The following is a 15,426-nucleotide window of genomic DNA, read 5'->3' on the forward strand; positions in this document are numbered from 1 at the left end:
ATCCAGCTCTGCCTCTGTCAGTGGTCCGAGGCACGGGCACCTTGGCATGAGCTGGCACCGGGTGTGCCAGCATCACACTGGTTATGTGGGCATTTATGACAGACATGATGCCAACACACCCATTACTCTGGTCCCCCTTTGCCAACTCCGGTGCCTGCCCAGCTGCTGAGGAAGCCAGGATGTCTGCACATCTCTGGTCCCCCACTGCCCTGCCTGGCTGTGCCATCCCCATGGCACACGCTGCAAAGCAGGGCCAACGGCAGTGTCCAGCTTGCCTGCCACGCCTGGCGCCCGCCTCATGCTGGGGCTGGTGAAGAGCGGCTCAGCTCTGCTCCGGGGTCTGGCGTCTGCTGGCCAATCTCATCCCAGTGCCGAGGGGGAGGATGTCGCCATGGTAACCCATCAAAATGTCCCTGTCGCTCTCCAGGCTCCAGCGCAGCGGATCTGTCTGAGCCAGAGCTCTGGCTGCCAGTGGAGGGCAAAGGATTGAGCGTGGAGAGCGGCCTCTGCCATGCCGGTGGGGGCTCACAACCAACGGCCTGCCCAGCGCCCCTTGGCAGGGAGGGGGAGCAGCGGCTGCAGAGCGGTGAGCCCTTTGCTGGAGATAAAGGAGGGAGGGGAAGCCACTGGGATGAGACCATGGCACCTTCCCCCTGCGAAGGAGACAGTGCCGCCCCTCCAGTATTTCCCTGCCTGTGCCCATGTGTCATCCCGTCCCTGATGCCCCAAGGGACCCTTCCCAGCCCGCCCCCCGCTGCCAGACCCCTGAGGGAGGGCGCTAGGCACGCTGGCATCCTCCGCTTTCGCCTCACCCCTGGGTAACGTTGGGGCTTGATGCCAAGTCCCCCTCTTGGACCATGGAACAGGGGGAAGGAGGGGGGGAAATATGCCAATCAGTCCTGGATACAGCCACTGGCCTGGCCCAGGGAGGACTTGACCCAGGGGTCTCTGCGGAGCTAGCTGCCCACAGTGTGGAGAGCTCTGGGCCTGCACAGGGCCCCGTGGGCAGCAGGAGCCTATGCACCCCACTGTGGGTGGGGGGAATCAAACCTCCTGCATCAGGGCTGGAGCCAGTCTCTGGTTCCTCCGGATTAGGACGTTTGCTGTGGGCTGGACCAGCTACTCCCTGGAGAGGGGAGCCTGCAGGGAGGGGAGGTCAGGCTGGGGGCTAGGGCCAGCTCGCCGGAGCAGGCTCAGCAAGTGCCATACCCTTTGCCCAGGCCCCAGGGTGAGACCTGGGGTCTAGTCCTCACCTGGGAGGTTGGGAAATGGCAAACAACCCAGTAAAGCCCCTGCTCCAGCCCTGTCAACTGCTCAGAGCCACTGGGGTCTTTGTCCCCCTGCAAGGCTGAGCCCCTGGCACTGTGCCCACTGGGCAGCGGCTGGTGCATTAAGCTCCTGGAGGCAGGGCAAGTCCATGCAGCTGGCCCAGAGGGGTGGATCAGAGACAGCACTGAGCCGGTGCTGAGTTGGAGCTTGATGGATCCTCCATGGAGGCGGCTCCTGGGAATCCTGGATCCGGAGCAGCTGGGGAGGGAGCCCCTATTTCCTGCTGCGAGACTCCCTGGATTGAGGCTGGCCTCTGCTGGCCACAGGCCCAAGCCACTGGTGCGCATCCTGGCTGCGTTTCCTCCCCAGGCCAGCAGCCCTCATCCACTGGGCTCCCCTTGCCACACCAGGAACCTGGCTTGGCGTTTTGTTATTGGATCACGGTGGATCGAGCGCCCGCCCCCAAGACTTGCTCCCCCCGAAAACTGCAGTGAGACCCAGCTCAGTGTCACAGGAATGGCCACACCGGCCCAGACTAATGGCTTTGCTAGCCCAGTCTCTGCCAGAGGCCAGTGCCAGCTGCTTCAGAGGGAACGAACAGGACAGGGCAATTACTGAATGACCCATCCCTGGTCGGCCAGCCCCCCTTCCGCAGGCAGAGGTTAGGGCCACCCACAGCGTGAGGTGATGTTCCTGAGGATCTGGGCTGATAGCCATGGCTGGACCTAGCCGCCAGGAACTTCTCGCGCTCTTTTTTTAACCTGGTTATATTTTGGCCTTCACAACATCCCCCGGCAATGAGTCCCACAGGGTGACGGTGCGCTGCCTTGTGTTTGTGTGAAACCTGCTGCCTGGTCATGTCATGGGGTGACCCCTGGTGCTCGGGTTATGGGAAGAAGAAAATGACATTTCCCTGTTCACTTTCTCCACAGCGTACCCCATTGTACAGACTGTCACATCCCCCCTTCGTGTCTCGTCTCCAAGACGAGCTGTCCCACTCTGTTTAATCTCGCCTCATCTGGAAGCTGTTCCATTTTCCCTGCCCTGCTCTGCCCCTTTCCCAAGGCTAACACACCCTTTCTGGAGATGGAGAGACCAGAGCTACCTGCAGTGGACAAGGTGGGGGTGCACCAGGGATTTATACAGCAGCTTTATGGTATTTTCTATTTTATGATCTATCTTTTTCCTGACGGTTCCTGGCTGCACCAAGTGCCGTCACTGTTGGATGGCAGGCACCACTACGGGCAGGGCCCTGGCTGTACCCCTGCCGCCCCCCGCCCTGTGCCTGGGCAGAGCGCACACTCGCCCAGTTGCCTCCTTTCCATAACCCATGCTCTGTCTCCCTCGGCTTGCTGGGCTTCACACCACCCACCTCTGCCTCCACTCCCCCTTACCCACGCCCCTTCCCGGCCACACGGTGCCACAACACACCCGCTGCGCTGCCCGAGGCCTGCGGCGGCAGTGGGCTCTGGTAAGGCCCCAGGGTAAAGGCTGTGAGCTGCAGAGCTATTTTGGGACGCGGCTGCTGCTTTGCAGAGAAAAGGGGTTTAGGGAGAGCAGGGAGCCGCCCTGGGCTGGGGGCCCCGGGGAGAATCAGCCCCTGCCCACACCTTCACCAATGATCCTGCCACTCTCAGGCAGCTTGCCAAGGGGCTCTCTCTACCCAGCCCCAAGGGGGGGGCACCCCACACTGGGCTGGCTGCGGCTGGAGTTGTACCCCTCCCCGCCACTGCACACAGCAGTTGGCTCCCAGCACCGCTCTCAGCACTGCCAGCAAAGCAGCTGCTTGGCTTCCCTGCCAGCCAGCAGGGCTGACAAAACGGCAGCTCCGAGCCCATATCTGCTTCCTGGGGCAGATAAGGAAGATGCCCCGTCCCCTGGCCTCCAGCTGCCCGCTTGCCAGGGAGGTGCCCTCAGGGGCTGGCAAGTGGGTACAGCTCCTGACACCAGTGGCCCCGACTAGCTGGTGAAGGTGAAACTCCCCTGCCACTGGAGGCCACAGCCAGCCCCAGGGCTGTCTCCCCAAAGAGGCAGGGAGGCACTGGCAGGACCCAACTATTGCAAGATTGAATTAGCTCCCAGGGGTGATTGCTGCAGCCAGAGACAATCCACAGAGTCTCCCAGGGCCAAGGCCCATGGTGTGGCTTTGCTGCCCTCTTGTTACGGGACTGAGTATGGCATGTCAGTCCAGGGGTTGGCACCTGGCCGCTCCTCCAGCCAGCTGGCCATGCCTGACCCAGGTGACCCAGGCAGTCTCATCGGAGCGTCCCCACGATAAACTTTCCAAGCTCAGGCTTGAAGCCAGTTTGGTTTTTTTGCCCCGACAGCTGCCCTGGGGAAGCTGTTCCAGAGCTTCACTCCTCCGATGGTTAGATACCTGCGGCTAAGTTCATGCCTACACGTGTTGCCGGCCGCAGTCACTGGTTTGGAATCAGGCCCTTCTCCAAACCCTAGGACCAGCCCATTGCGTGACCAGCAACCTGGGGTCAGGAAGCTGCAAACCGGCTTGTGAAATGTGACACCAGGCAGGAGATGTGCATGTGGGAAATCCCCAGCCAGCCCCCTGCTCCCCTGCATCTGCCCTGGCCTGTGGCCTCCACAGCCAGCACCATTAAAAAAAGAGAAGCGGCTGTCTCACACACACACACACACACACACACACACACGCTGTGCGTGTCAGGGGTGCACACTGTGACGCCACAGGGAGGGGGGAGTGTTGACCTGGGGATGTGGCAGGGGGGTTTCATTGGGGATGGGAGACCTGAGAGCCTGTCACCTGAGCCGGGGAGAGGGGAGGTAACACCTCTGCCTGGGAAACTGGACAGAGGCTGCAGGAGGGAGCCTGCTGGGGGGGTTTTAGTTTCAGTTTGGGGCTGGGTGGAGGAACGCAGGGAACCCCAGGGCTGGGGTCTAAGCTCCCTGCCCCCCAGAAGGACTCGACTGAGGGGTCCTGGTTGTACCCACAAGCTCTGTTTGAGACTGTGTTCCTATTGTCCAATAAACCCTCTGTTTTACTGGCTGGCTGAGGGTCATGGTGAATCCCAGGAAGAGGGGTGCAGGGCCCTGACTCCCCCACACTCTGTCACACACACACACTGTGAGTGTCAGGAACACACACCCACATCCCTGGGCTCACCACACTGAGCCCTGCTCTGTCACTCGCTCTCCAGGAGGGGCTGTTCCTCGCAAGGGACAAGGGCCTAAAGAGGAGACTAGAGAAACCCCGACCGCCCGACACTCCCAGTGATGTTGCACAGATCTGACCCCTCCTGTTTGCGCCCCCCCTCCCTGCCCCTCTGTGCAGCTCTCTGGCCTGCCCCCCAGCTCCGGGGGAGCTTTCTGCTCTGCAGCGCTGTCTCTGTCTCCCTCCCCACTTCAGTTCCACTCCCAGGGCCCTGACAGGTGCTGTGGTTCCCCAGCTCCCCTGCAGATGTCAGTCGAACACCCACGCGTGGGCCTGGCCCTGCGGCTCCCCCATGGAGGGCAGCGGGTTGGGCCCAGCTCCGAAGGGAGCTCAGAGTTAAGGACTGTCTAGAGCTGCCGGGTGGGGCAGCCCCCAGCGTGGCCAGATTGAGCCACTGTGAGATCCCCCTGGGCAGTGCAGCCAGGGGACGGGGTTTGCTGCCTGTGGACCCACCAACGCCCCAGGACCTGTCCAATTTCCCAGTGGGCTCTGGGCATCTGCCAGGACTTGGTGCATCAGTGTGGGTCCCAGCCCTCGGTGCGCCTCTGTCCCCCTAGAAGCGTGGTGAAGTGGGGAGCCTGCCCCCAGCCCCTTTTCCAGTAGGGGTGCCACATGATGTGAGACCTTGACGAGGATTCAAACCAGTGAAAGGGTCCCTCACCCCTGGCGTCAGGCCAGAGCACAGCCCCAGCACAGCCCCCGCTGAGCCCCCTCCCCAGCAGGGCTCAGAGTCCAGGGGGGACCAGGCAGGTGGCTCTGGAGTCAGGGCACTGTCGCTCCCTCCCTGTGTTGGCTGGTGGTGAGCTCAGAGGGCAGGAGCAGGGCTACCCGCAGACACTGCGTGGCCGAGTGGGTCGGGGCTGGGAGGGTGTCATGGAGTCCCCGGGCGATGCTCTGGAACTGCTCCCTACGAAGCCAGGCAGGACTCTAGGGAAGTCTCCTCTCTGGGAGCAGCCTGTCTGCAGGACACACAGCTCACCCGGCTTCCCCCTTCCTGGGTCTGACCTCGGAGCATTCAGCATCCTCTGCCCCTCCAGGCGCTTCCCACAGCCAGTCCGCTCAGGCGGGGTCCTGGGGAAGCCAGAGGGTCCTGCCCCCCAACTCCGTCAGACGGGACTCTCAGCCAGCCAGTAAAACAGAGGTTTATTAGATGACAGGAACATGGTCTAACACAGAGCTTGCAGGTGCAGAGAACAGGACCCCTCAGCTGGGTCCATTCTGGGGGGCAGTGAGCCAGACAACCACGTCTGCACTTTACTCCCTGTCCCCAGCCAGCCCCAAACTGAAACTCTCCCCAGCCCCTCCTCCTCTGGGCTTTGTCCCTTTCCCAGGCCAGGAGGTCACCTGATTCCTTTGTTCTCCAACCCTGTAGCTCTCACCTTGCAGGGGGGAAGGGCCCAGGCCATCAGTTGCCAGGAAACAGGGTGTCGGCCATTCTCTGTGTCCAGACCCCTGCACACACCTGCCCTCTAGGGCTCTGCAACGACCATACACCCTTATCCCACCCCCTAGATACTTAAGAACTGCCTAGGGGAAACTGAGGCACTCCCACACTATTCAGAGGAAACATTAAGAACAGTCCTGCTTCGTCACAGAGGGCCCCATGGAGCCGTGCCGCCAACCCTGCCTGCCCGAGCTGACTCTGAAGTGGGGCAGGGTGAAGCAGGGGGGCTGTTCCGTTGGAGCCCCAGGACACAGGATGCTCATGGGCATGTCTCTGTGCTCACACTAGCAGGGCCAGCTGCTGCAAGGTGCTGAGTTCTCCCCCCCTGCCCCCCACTGGCTGTAGCGGGAGGGAGCCGTGGGGCTTTGAGAACCAGGCCCAGTGTCCCAGGACAGGCACCTCCCCAGCCAAGGTGCCCTGAATCTTTGGGCACATGGATCTGGGGCCCTTAGGGGCCCCTCCTGCTCAGCTACCCGCTCAGCTGAATGTGGTATGCGTGAGGCCCTGCCCCCTCCCTCCGCCAGTGAACGACATCCCGCCCTGCCCCTTGGGTCCCTGAAGCTAAAGCCCCAGTTGTAGGGGAAGCTTTAGCACAGCTCTCGGCTGTGGGGCACCTGCCCTTCGAGTGAGAGAGCCTGGGCTGTCCCCACGTCCTCCGCCCCCTGAGCTCTCCCCTCTTACTGCGCAGGCAGCGCTAGGCACATGCCAGCCCCTGTGTCCCTCGACCCACCTGCCACGCCCAGAGTGGCCCAAAGGGAAGGGACGCTGCAGGTTCCCGGTCACCCTGTCGCACACAGCTCCACGGGAACACCGAGCACCTGGATTCCCTCGTCAGGAAAGCCCGGCTCCAGCTCGTTAGTGAAGAATGCGGCAGTAGCCCTGGAACCATTGGACACAAAGGGTGACCCAGGAAATCACCCGGTGCCGAAACTCAGCTACCAAGCTGCCTCTTGGCCCAGAAGGGGCTGTGTACCCCAAGGCCGTCTCAGCAGGATGGTGGAGCCCTGCCTTTCAGGAGCCCAGGCCTGCTGCAGCCTGTCTCCCCCGGGCAAAGGCTAACCGGGGGGGTTGCCGACTCGCCAGCTGCAGCTTTGCATGGTCACTGTCTTCACCCCAGCCAATCCGTCCCCACCTGGATTTGCTTTTTCCAGCAGTCCCCGCAAGCTACTGACTAGCACTGTGCTTCGCCAGTAAACGGGGGTCCATGGTGAACCTACAAGACTCAGGTTACAACCGACCAGGCAGAGAGATAAGCACCCCCACCCCAAAGTGTGCGACCACCTTTTGGTGACCTGCCTTCCCACACAGAGCGAGAGAGGACAGGTGGCAGTGCAGAGCCAGAACCACCCAGGTAACTCCGCAGAGAGTCTGCTGACCAGCGTGATGCTGGCTTTCCTTAGCCACCTGTTGGGCCATTATGCAGTGAACGAGTCTGTCTGTCCCGGACCCCAGGGATCCCTGCCAGCCTTATGCCCCCCCCACTCTCTGCCAGTGGGCACAGAGCTCGTGGCTCACACTGACGTCACTCATTAAGGAGTCAGCATAGGGCCAATCCTGGGATTTCCCCTCAGCGCCCCGACCGACCCTCCTTCCTCACAGCAACAGCTTCCCCTTTACTGGCAGCAGGAACGCCCAGGCCTCCTGCCCACTTCTGCCTCCCCAGCTCACTCCTCAGCGAGTCCTCGGCGAGCCCTTGACTCCGCCGGCCCCTCAGATGGAAATAAAAGTGCCCAGCCAAGCACTGTGCGGCACGAGGCATAGTGTGAGGGGGCGCAGCCGAGCCCTGACAGCTGGCTGCGAATGTCTCCAATGGCCGGAGATGGGCACTAGATGGGGAGGGCTCTGAGTCAGGGGTGGCAGGGTTCTATTTTTGGTGGTGCCCAGAATGGGTCCAAGTTGTCCCCTCCCCCCACCACCTGCCTACGGCTCTGGGAGAGAGTTTGGGTGCGGGAGGGGTGTGGGCTCTAGGATAGAGTTTGGCTGCTGGGTGCAGGCTCTGGGCTGAGACAGGGGGAGGGGGTGCAGGAGGGGGGTTGGGTGCTGGATGCAAGCTCTGGGCTGGGATAGAGGGTTGGGGTGCAGGGCATGGGGCTGGGCCGGGGATGAGGAGTTTGGGGTGCAGCAGGCAGGTTGCCCTGGGGCTGGGGGCCAGAGAGGAGGACTCCCCCTCAGCCCTCTCCCTGCCGGCACCAGTGAGCTCTGGGGGAGGGGACGGCGGCCCCCTTCCCAGCCCCCCTGGCACCCCACTCACCTGAGCCCCCCCGGTTGCTGTTCAGGAGGTTCAGCCAGGATAAGGCTCCCCCCAGAGTCAACGCGGAGTTGCCCGCCGGGGGTCCAAGGGGGTACACTGCCATGTGCCTCCTCCCCTCCTCCCTCCGCAGGTGCAGCAGCCGTGGCCGGTGAGGGAGTGCAGTGCGGAGCTGCCCAGGGCAGGCAGGGATGCTCGGGGGAGGAGACACATGGGGGCGGCAGGCGGGGCCAGGGAGGAGACCCGGCCCCGAACATTGGCGGAGCTGGGCCCCCTGGGCCCTGAATTTGCTGGAGCCCGGGCACCATGGGCCCATATAACTCACCGCCCCTGCTCTGAGTTACTACAGCGAATTCTCTCCCAGGTGTCTGGCTGGCGGGTCTCGCCCACATGCTCAGGGTCCAACCGATTGCCATATCTGGGGTCGGGAAAGAATTTCCCCCAGGTCAGACTGGCAGGGACCTTGGGGGGGGTTCGCCTTCCTCTGTGGCATGGGGCACGGGTCACTTGCAGGTTTAAACTAGTGTCAGTGGTGGATTCGCTCTAACTTGAAGTCTTTAAACCATGATTTGAGGATGTCAGTGGCTCAGCCGGAGGTTAGGGGTCTTTTTCGGGAGTGGGGGTGTGTGGTTCTGGGGCCCGTGATGTTTAGCAGGTCAGACTAGCTGATCATGATGGTCCCTTCTGGCCTTAATGTCCCTGTCTCCCTGCGGGGCCTGCGCCGGGAAAGCATGGCTCACTGGCACTCTGCACAGAGCTGGTGCCAGCCATGGGGGTGAGCGAGTCCCTAGAGCCGCGTGCACTTGGAAGCCAGGCTGGAGCCAGCTGAAGGAAGCAGCCAATGCACGGCGTGTTTCCATGACCCTTTGCTTCGTGCTTGGAGCAGGGAGCCGAACCTGCCCCTGGAGCGCAGAGGGGAGCACCTAGCTCACCTGTGGGCAGCAGCCCTGGGGGATTTCAGCGCTTTCCCCTGCATGTTGCATTTACTGTAACTGCCTTTGCTTCACCTGGCCCTGCTTCCCCAATTCACTGTGAAGCCTGAGTCAGACACTGGCTAGAGGAGGGGAGGGGAGCCAGGGGCTCTTTGGGGCTTGCAAGAAAGGAGATGCCGGGCTGAGGACTCCAGATGGGTCTGGCATCAGTGACAAAGGGGCTGTCTCCAGGGCCAGAGCGGAGCATAGCCTGCCCCAGTGAGCTTGAGTCTCGCTAGCCCGGGCACAACAGCAGCAAAGACAGGTTAGCCCAGCAGGGTCCCTGGGGACACGCCTGGCTCACTGGCCCTGCTCTGGTTACCTGGGCTAGCCGGAGTCAGATTTGCTTGGGTAGGCTATGCTGGGTGTGGCTCTTGGCAAGGCGCGACGAAGGGGACAAGCCAGGCCGGAGGCTGCAGGGCTGAGATCTGCGACATGCCCCTTCCGGCCCCTGCCAGGCCACGCTGGCCCTGCTGGCCAGCTAGGCCAGGTGCTCGGGGACCACTTGACGCCTGCTCTGGAGCATCTCGCACTGGCCCTGCAGAGGCAGCAGGAGTCTGGGCCCATGGTTGGGAGGGGTCAGGTGTGTGGTGTCCACGGTGGGGGCTGCTAGGAGAGGGGGCCGTGTATCCCTACAACAGTCCAAGGGAGGCTGCTCTCCAGGGCACTGGGCCTTGCCCGGCATGGCATACAGCACCCAGGGAGAGGGGGGTCGGGGAGGAGCTGGGCGGGGTGGCGGAGTCTGCAGTGAGATGGTGCAAGGGAGGGCCAAAGGCAGGTGTTTGTGGCCGGAAGAGAGGGCCACAGGGGAAGGGGGTGCACTGGCCCATGGGGCTCCTGAGCCCTTTGGTCCAAGCCCCCCGCCTCCCCCTCACCAACTCCTGGGCGCCCTCAGACCCAACCAGGGCTCAGCATCTGCTCCTGCTTGGGGGTGGGGTTTGCCTGTTGTGACATCGGAGCAGAGGAAGGCCCATTTCCTTCCTGTGCCCAGGGTGCAGAGTCAGCGGCCGTGGGCTGGGCAGGGGCTATGCTCCGTCTTGGGCATCAGGAATGGGTGGGGCAGGGTACTACACCCTGCAAGCCTGGGTGCCTGGCCCCCTTCCCTGGGGGCAGCGGAAGGGAGCTCCATGCCACGCCTGCAGGCTGGCAGCAGTGCCCACGCTCGGGCCCTCTCCACCTCTGTGCAGGCCCTTCACACCTGGGCTAGTGCTGGGGCAACCCCACAGCGGTGCTGAAAGGCCCAGCCTCCCCCTTGTTGTCCTGCAGGGTCTGTGATGTTACCCAGCGGGGCCTCCCTCCAGAGGGAGGGAGCCCCCCAGTACTCCCACTCCAACAGGGACTCTCCCCAGTTAGCCCTCCTTGATGGGGCTGCTCCAATCTCCATTGTCCTGGCCCTGTGGCCAGGCTGTGATGCCCCGGGACGGCATGGCCTTGCCCTGCCCGGGGGCCATGAAGCATCCCCCTGGGCCCTGCAGATGCCCCTCACTTGGCAGCACCCCGCGCAGGGGGATGCCAGACTGAAAAACGAAAGCAAAGGGAGAGTGGCAGAGAAGGGAGGAGCCCAGAGCCAGCACACAGCGCGGGATGGCCCGGTGAGGGCAGGGCTCCCCTCCTGCTCCCCAAACCCGCTCCTGGCTCTCTAGCTACACCACAGAGCGTCCCTCCCCCACACTGTGACAGCCTCGGGCCAGCAAGAGAGGAACTGCCTGTTTCTCTTCTGTCCAGCTGCCGCGTCGCACAGGCAGAGGAGCAGACGCAGCGGAGGGCAGGAGGCAGGCGACAGCTCAGGTATGGGGCAGGGCTCCATGGGGCAGGATGGGGACAGAGCCAGTGGGCAGGTGCCTCTCGCCCTGTGCCACCGAGCAGCGCGGGGTGCCCGGGCTCACCTCTACGTGGGGAGGTGTGAAGGACCTCTGGGGAGCGGAGTGCCCGTTGGCCACAAGCCATCAGCCTGTCGTGGTAGGGCAGGGCCAGGCGGCCCCATCCTCACCCCTCAGCCGGAGCTTGCAAGAGGCTGGCACGGGGGGCCCTGCCAGTGGTGCTGAAGAGCAGAGGCAGCGGCGTGGCTGGGCCCTTCCCTGCAAATGGCCTGAGCGGTGAACACCTAGGAGACACCCACGACTGGGCCACGGGGGCAGCAGTAACCCTGCGGGCGCGGGCTCCTCCGCCAAGCGCCCCCAGGGCTGGCAGTCTGCAGAGAGTCCTGCTGAGCTAAAGGGCTGGCACTCAACCCCCAGCCCTGCAAAACAGCTGCCCCTCTGCCCAGCATGGTCGTCCACTAGAGAAAACGGGGCCTAGGGATGGGGCCGAGGCCAAGCCAGAGCGCGGACCCCCACCACCCCGCACGGCTCCCCGTGCTCAGGCCGTGTCTCTAGCCCCATTTGCCCCGACCATCTTCAGCTCTGCTCTCCGCCCCCACCTCCCTCCTCTCCCCACAAAGCCAGGGCATGTGACTCTGCAGAGCAGCTGCTTCCCCAGCTCTACTTTTCAGCCAGGCGCCCACTCCAAGCGGAACTCCACAGCCCAGTAGACCAGTGCGACTACAGCCCGTGGCTGGGGCGAGGGGAGCCAGGGCTCCTGGGGGCACCCAGAGCGATACAGGGGAGCAGTCCCCGCTTCTCCCCACCCCTCCTGTTCCCTCCCGCCACCTCCTTTGCATAATGAGCATGCAGGGGCTAGTGCTGCCTGGCCTGGGGCATAATGCACCAGGAGGCCCCACAGCGTCCTCTGGCCAGCGCGGGAGCCTGCACGGAGCAGCCCTGCCTGGGGCGTGGAGCAGATAGGACCGAAGGGGGGTTCGCCTCCCGCACCTCTGCGCTGCTGCGACGCCCCCCATTTACAGCCTGCTTGTGTCCTGCTTCCCAGCTAGGAAGATGCTGGCACTCCTGGCAGCCCTGCTCCTCCTGCGCAGTGTGCCGTCCGGCTGGGCGCATTGCTTGGGGTCTCCAAATTCAAGCTCCTGCGAGGTCCTGGACTGGCTGGAATTCAGTAGCAACACTTTGACAGGCCTGAACTTCAGCAACCATGGCATCAGGGAAATCAATGGCTCCGCCCGGCTGCGGGGGTCGGTCAAGATGCTGGATCTGTCCTTTAACCGCCTGCAGACCCTTCCCCCGGATTTCCTCTCCCAGGCGCGCACTCTCAAGGAGCTTTACCTGCAGCACAACCAGCTGCGGGGGCTGCCCACTGAGTTCTTCAAGAACGCCTCCAGCCTGCTGCACCTGGTACTCGACTGCGAGTGCGACGTGGTGGCGAGCGTCCTCAGCCACTGCATGGGCAGCAGCCCCACCGACAGCACGGAGCCCGCCTGCCACTGCCACTCAGCGCAGGAGGGACCCGTCAACGTCACCGCGTTCTACGGGCAGGAATGCCAGCCCCTGTGCGCGCTGCTCTGCGTGGCCCTCACCAGCTCAGTGCTGGCCGGGCTGCTGCTGGCGGGGGGCCTGGCTGTGGCCTTGCTCCTGCTCAGGAGGAAGAGACAGACCTCCGCCATCCACAGCAAGCGGGAATCCACCGCATCCGTCGCCCGCGGCCAGCCGCGCTACATCAGCCGCAACGCAGAGCCGGGCCCCGGCCAGGCCAACAACTATGAGAACGTCTTCATTGGCTACTCCCAGCCAGGAGGGCAATACGAGTGTCTGGAGAGAAAGGGACCGCAGTACAGGTGAGCACCGACTCAGCATCCCCGGGGCCCTAGGTCCCCTTCCCTCGGGGCAGGCAACCTGGGAGGCTGCATGCAGGGGGAAAATGCAATGATAGATAGAGGGATGTAATGTAGTCTGGGGATGGATAGATGGATGCATAGATAGATTGCTGGGTGTGTATGGATAGATAGATAGATAGATAGAGTGAGCGAGGGGGTAGCCACCTGCCTTCCTCTCCGAGGGCTCATCAATCAGTTTGGGTTATTTAAGGTAAGAGCCACATCTGGCTGGTTGGGCTCATGGGCTCAGTCCAGAGAGCACCTTCGAAACAGAGCCTCCACTGGATGGCTATTAACCCTTTAAACACTCTGGGAACCCAAGGAGGCACCACCCAGCGTCCGGGTGAAACATGCCAGACGTCGAGAGCCGGGTGAGCCAACTGGATGTGTCTGGGGCTGCAGCAGGCTGAGGCTGGGTTCTGGTCTCACCCGAGATGTTTTATCCGAGCCGAGGAGGGTTTTAAGCAACGTCCTGGCTAATTCCTCCCCTCCCCCCCCGTCCCCGGGGCAGCACTGCCTTGGCAAATCCATGAGGCCAGGGGATTCGGCCTGACTGGCAGGGGAGGGGTTAACCCCGCTGCTTTGCTGAAACCCGGGATGGTGAAACAGCCTCCGATGAAATTAACAAATATGGGAAGTTTGGGGAGGTGGTTTGAGAACAACACCTCGCTCGTGACCCTCAGGGCATGATGGGTGAGTCAGTCCCTGCCCCTCAGTCCCTATTACGGCACTCCATCCCATCCCCCCCCCGCCCCAGTCACATGTCATTCCACATCCCACAAACCTACCCCTGCCCCCGCAGCTGCTGTCTGGATTTGCCACAGAGAAATTCTTGCGACAAAGTCAGTTTCCAGGATAAAAAGACCAGAAGCTTGTGACCAGACTCCAGGCACGGGAGTGACACTCTCCTGTGCTAGGAGCCGTGGCCCCAGGGCTGCCACTTCTCCAGGAGCTGGGGCCCCATCCGTTCCCTCCCATGCATGCCGGGGCAGCGTTGACATGGAGCGGAAGGCCGGTCCGGGCGCTAGCCAGGAGACCTGGGCTCTGCCACAGCCCCCCGCAGGCCCTAGGGCATGTCGCCCCAGCTCCCCCTGAGCCATTGGCATGGCCCTGCCTCGCCGTGTGGCAGGCTGCGCACCGCTCAGACACTGCAGTATAAACGCGCGTCGGCCCAGTTCTCTCCACTTAACCCCCGTCACTGGAGCCAGCCCAGGGGGGATCCAGACCCTGCGGGCGGAGCCTTTGCGGCTGGCACTGCCCTGGTGCACTGGCTGTCCCCAGGCGCTAAGTGCAGGAGCAGGTGGCAGAGCCCCGAGCCCACTAGCTCCTGAGCCGCTCCCCACGCCGGGAGGGTAACGCAGGGCCCTCTCCACTGCCTGTCGCAGAGTCCAGCAGCTGGTGGACGAGGAGTGTTACATGGAGAGCGACACCTGCCACGGAGACCAGCCCATTTACGCCAACACCCAGCAGCTGTACAGCAGCAGCGTCCCCGCACCCAATGACGGCGAGGAGGTGTACATCATGCCGGACAAATGAGCCCTCCACCCGCCCGCCTGGAGGCGCCCCAGCCCCTGCTGTCTCTGGGGAGCGGGCTCGGGCAGTGGGGGGGCTTGGGTGCCACACTCCACGTTCAGCAGCTGTGACCATGTGTCACTCCCCAGGGAGGGGACTGCTGGGGTTCCCAATTAAAGCAAAATCCCCTGGCAATTGCTTCCCACCCTGGGTATTACCCTGCAGCCATGACCCAATTCAGCCCCATGGGAATGCAGACAGCTCAGGTTTCCCCTGGGGGTGGGAGAGGGCTGGAATTTCCCCTCCCTCTACAGAGGGAGAGCTCCTCATGGGGTAGGGGAGGGGGATCCTACCCCTGCATCAGTCTGCAAATTCCTCCAGAAATAGTTCCCATTTCTCCTGCCAAAGTGCCTGGTTCTGCGCCAGGCTGGCTGAGCCCCTGCTGGGACCCAAACACCAGCAATTCGGCCTCCATGGGGTTTCCTGTGCACCTGGGAACTGCCGGGGGGAGACACTTATGGAGGGGAGACAGCACACAGCCACCCCACGGAGCATCCAGCCACTTGTGCAGTGCTTGGGGGCTCAGTGGACCCCTCAAGGGAGGGCAAAAGGGACATGGGCAGGACAGAGCCGATTCCCAGAGGAAGTGGGGCCTCACTGGAAAGGAGGGACCCGGAGCGCTGGGGCTCCAGGAATCGAGGGAGATGGGCCCAGAGCAGGGCTCAAGGCAGCCTGGGGTGGGGGACCCGCCCGCTTTTGCTGTCTGTACCAAGCTCAATAAAGAGACTGTAGCCACGACACCTGCAGGTTCAATAGCCACACTGCCCTCCAGACGGCCACAGGGGCCTCCCCTCCCACACTGGGGCAGGTCCTGCACTGACAGGGCAAGGCTCGGTGCTGGGGAGCGGGGCCCCATTCATTCATTCATTACGGCCCAGGACCCCCCAGGGGCTCAGATCAGCACCCTGCCCCATTCCTATGGTCAGCATGTGGGGCAGCCCCCCTCTGGTGCACCGAGAGAGGACAAGCGGGGTGTGGAATCGTATCGGCTCCGCCGTGGCGCCTGGCCCTGCACAGGGACCTTGGCCCTGCGGA

General features: G+C 63.1%; 1 protein-coding gene across 5 annotated transcripts; it reads left to right on the forward strand.

Moving 5' to 3' along the window:
* Positions 1 to 387: 387 nt before the first annotated feature.
* Positions 388 to 15,129, forward strand: LOC144929895 (leucine-rich repeat-containing protein 25-like). Of its 5 annotated transcripts, none has more exons than XM_078850593.1 (6): positions 388 to 586; positions 2,202 to 2,425; positions 6,695 to 7,248; positions 10,842 to 10,904; positions 11,982 to 12,780; positions 14,205 to 15,129. In XM_078850593.1, the coding sequence occupies exons 5-6, from the start codon at positions 11,990 to 11,992 to the stop codon at positions 14,353 to 14,355; spliced, it is 942 nt and encodes a 313-aa protein (XP_078706719.1). In that variant the 5' UTR covers positions 388 to 586; positions 2,202 to 2,425; positions 6,695 to 7,248; positions 10,842 to 10,904; positions 11,982 to 11,989; the 3' UTR covers positions 14,356 to 15,129. The 5 variants fall into 5 exon arrangements, with proteins under 5 accessions (XP_078706719.1, XP_078706721.1, XP_078706723.1 ...); XM_078850595.1 differs by having other exon boundaries at positions 11,986 to 12,780; XM_078850597.1 differs by lacking the exon at positions 6,695 to 7,248 and having other exon boundaries at positions 2,202 to 2,388; positions 11,986 to 12,780.
* Positions 15,130 to 15,426: the final 297 nt, after the last annotated feature.

This window comes from Lepidochelys kempii, chromosome 25, assembly GCF_965140285.1.
Source record: "Lepidochelys kempii isolate rLepKem1 chromosome 25, rLepKem1.hap1, whole genome shotgun sequence".
In the NCBI taxonomy this organism is placed as follows: Eukaryota; Metazoa; Chordata; order Testudines; family Cheloniidae; genus Lepidochelys; species Lepidochelys kempii.

Excerpts from the sequence above, each read along its gene's own strand:
- LOC144929895 (XM_078850593.1), top strand. The coding sequence starts at position 11,990 with ATGCTGGCACTCCTGGCAGCCCTGCTCCTCCTGCGCAGTGTGCCGTCC. Across the intron at positions 12,781-14,204 it reads AGAAAGGGACCGCAGTACAG|AGTCCAGCAGCTGGTGGACG; the intron begins GTGAGCACCGAC and ends TGCCTGTCGCAG.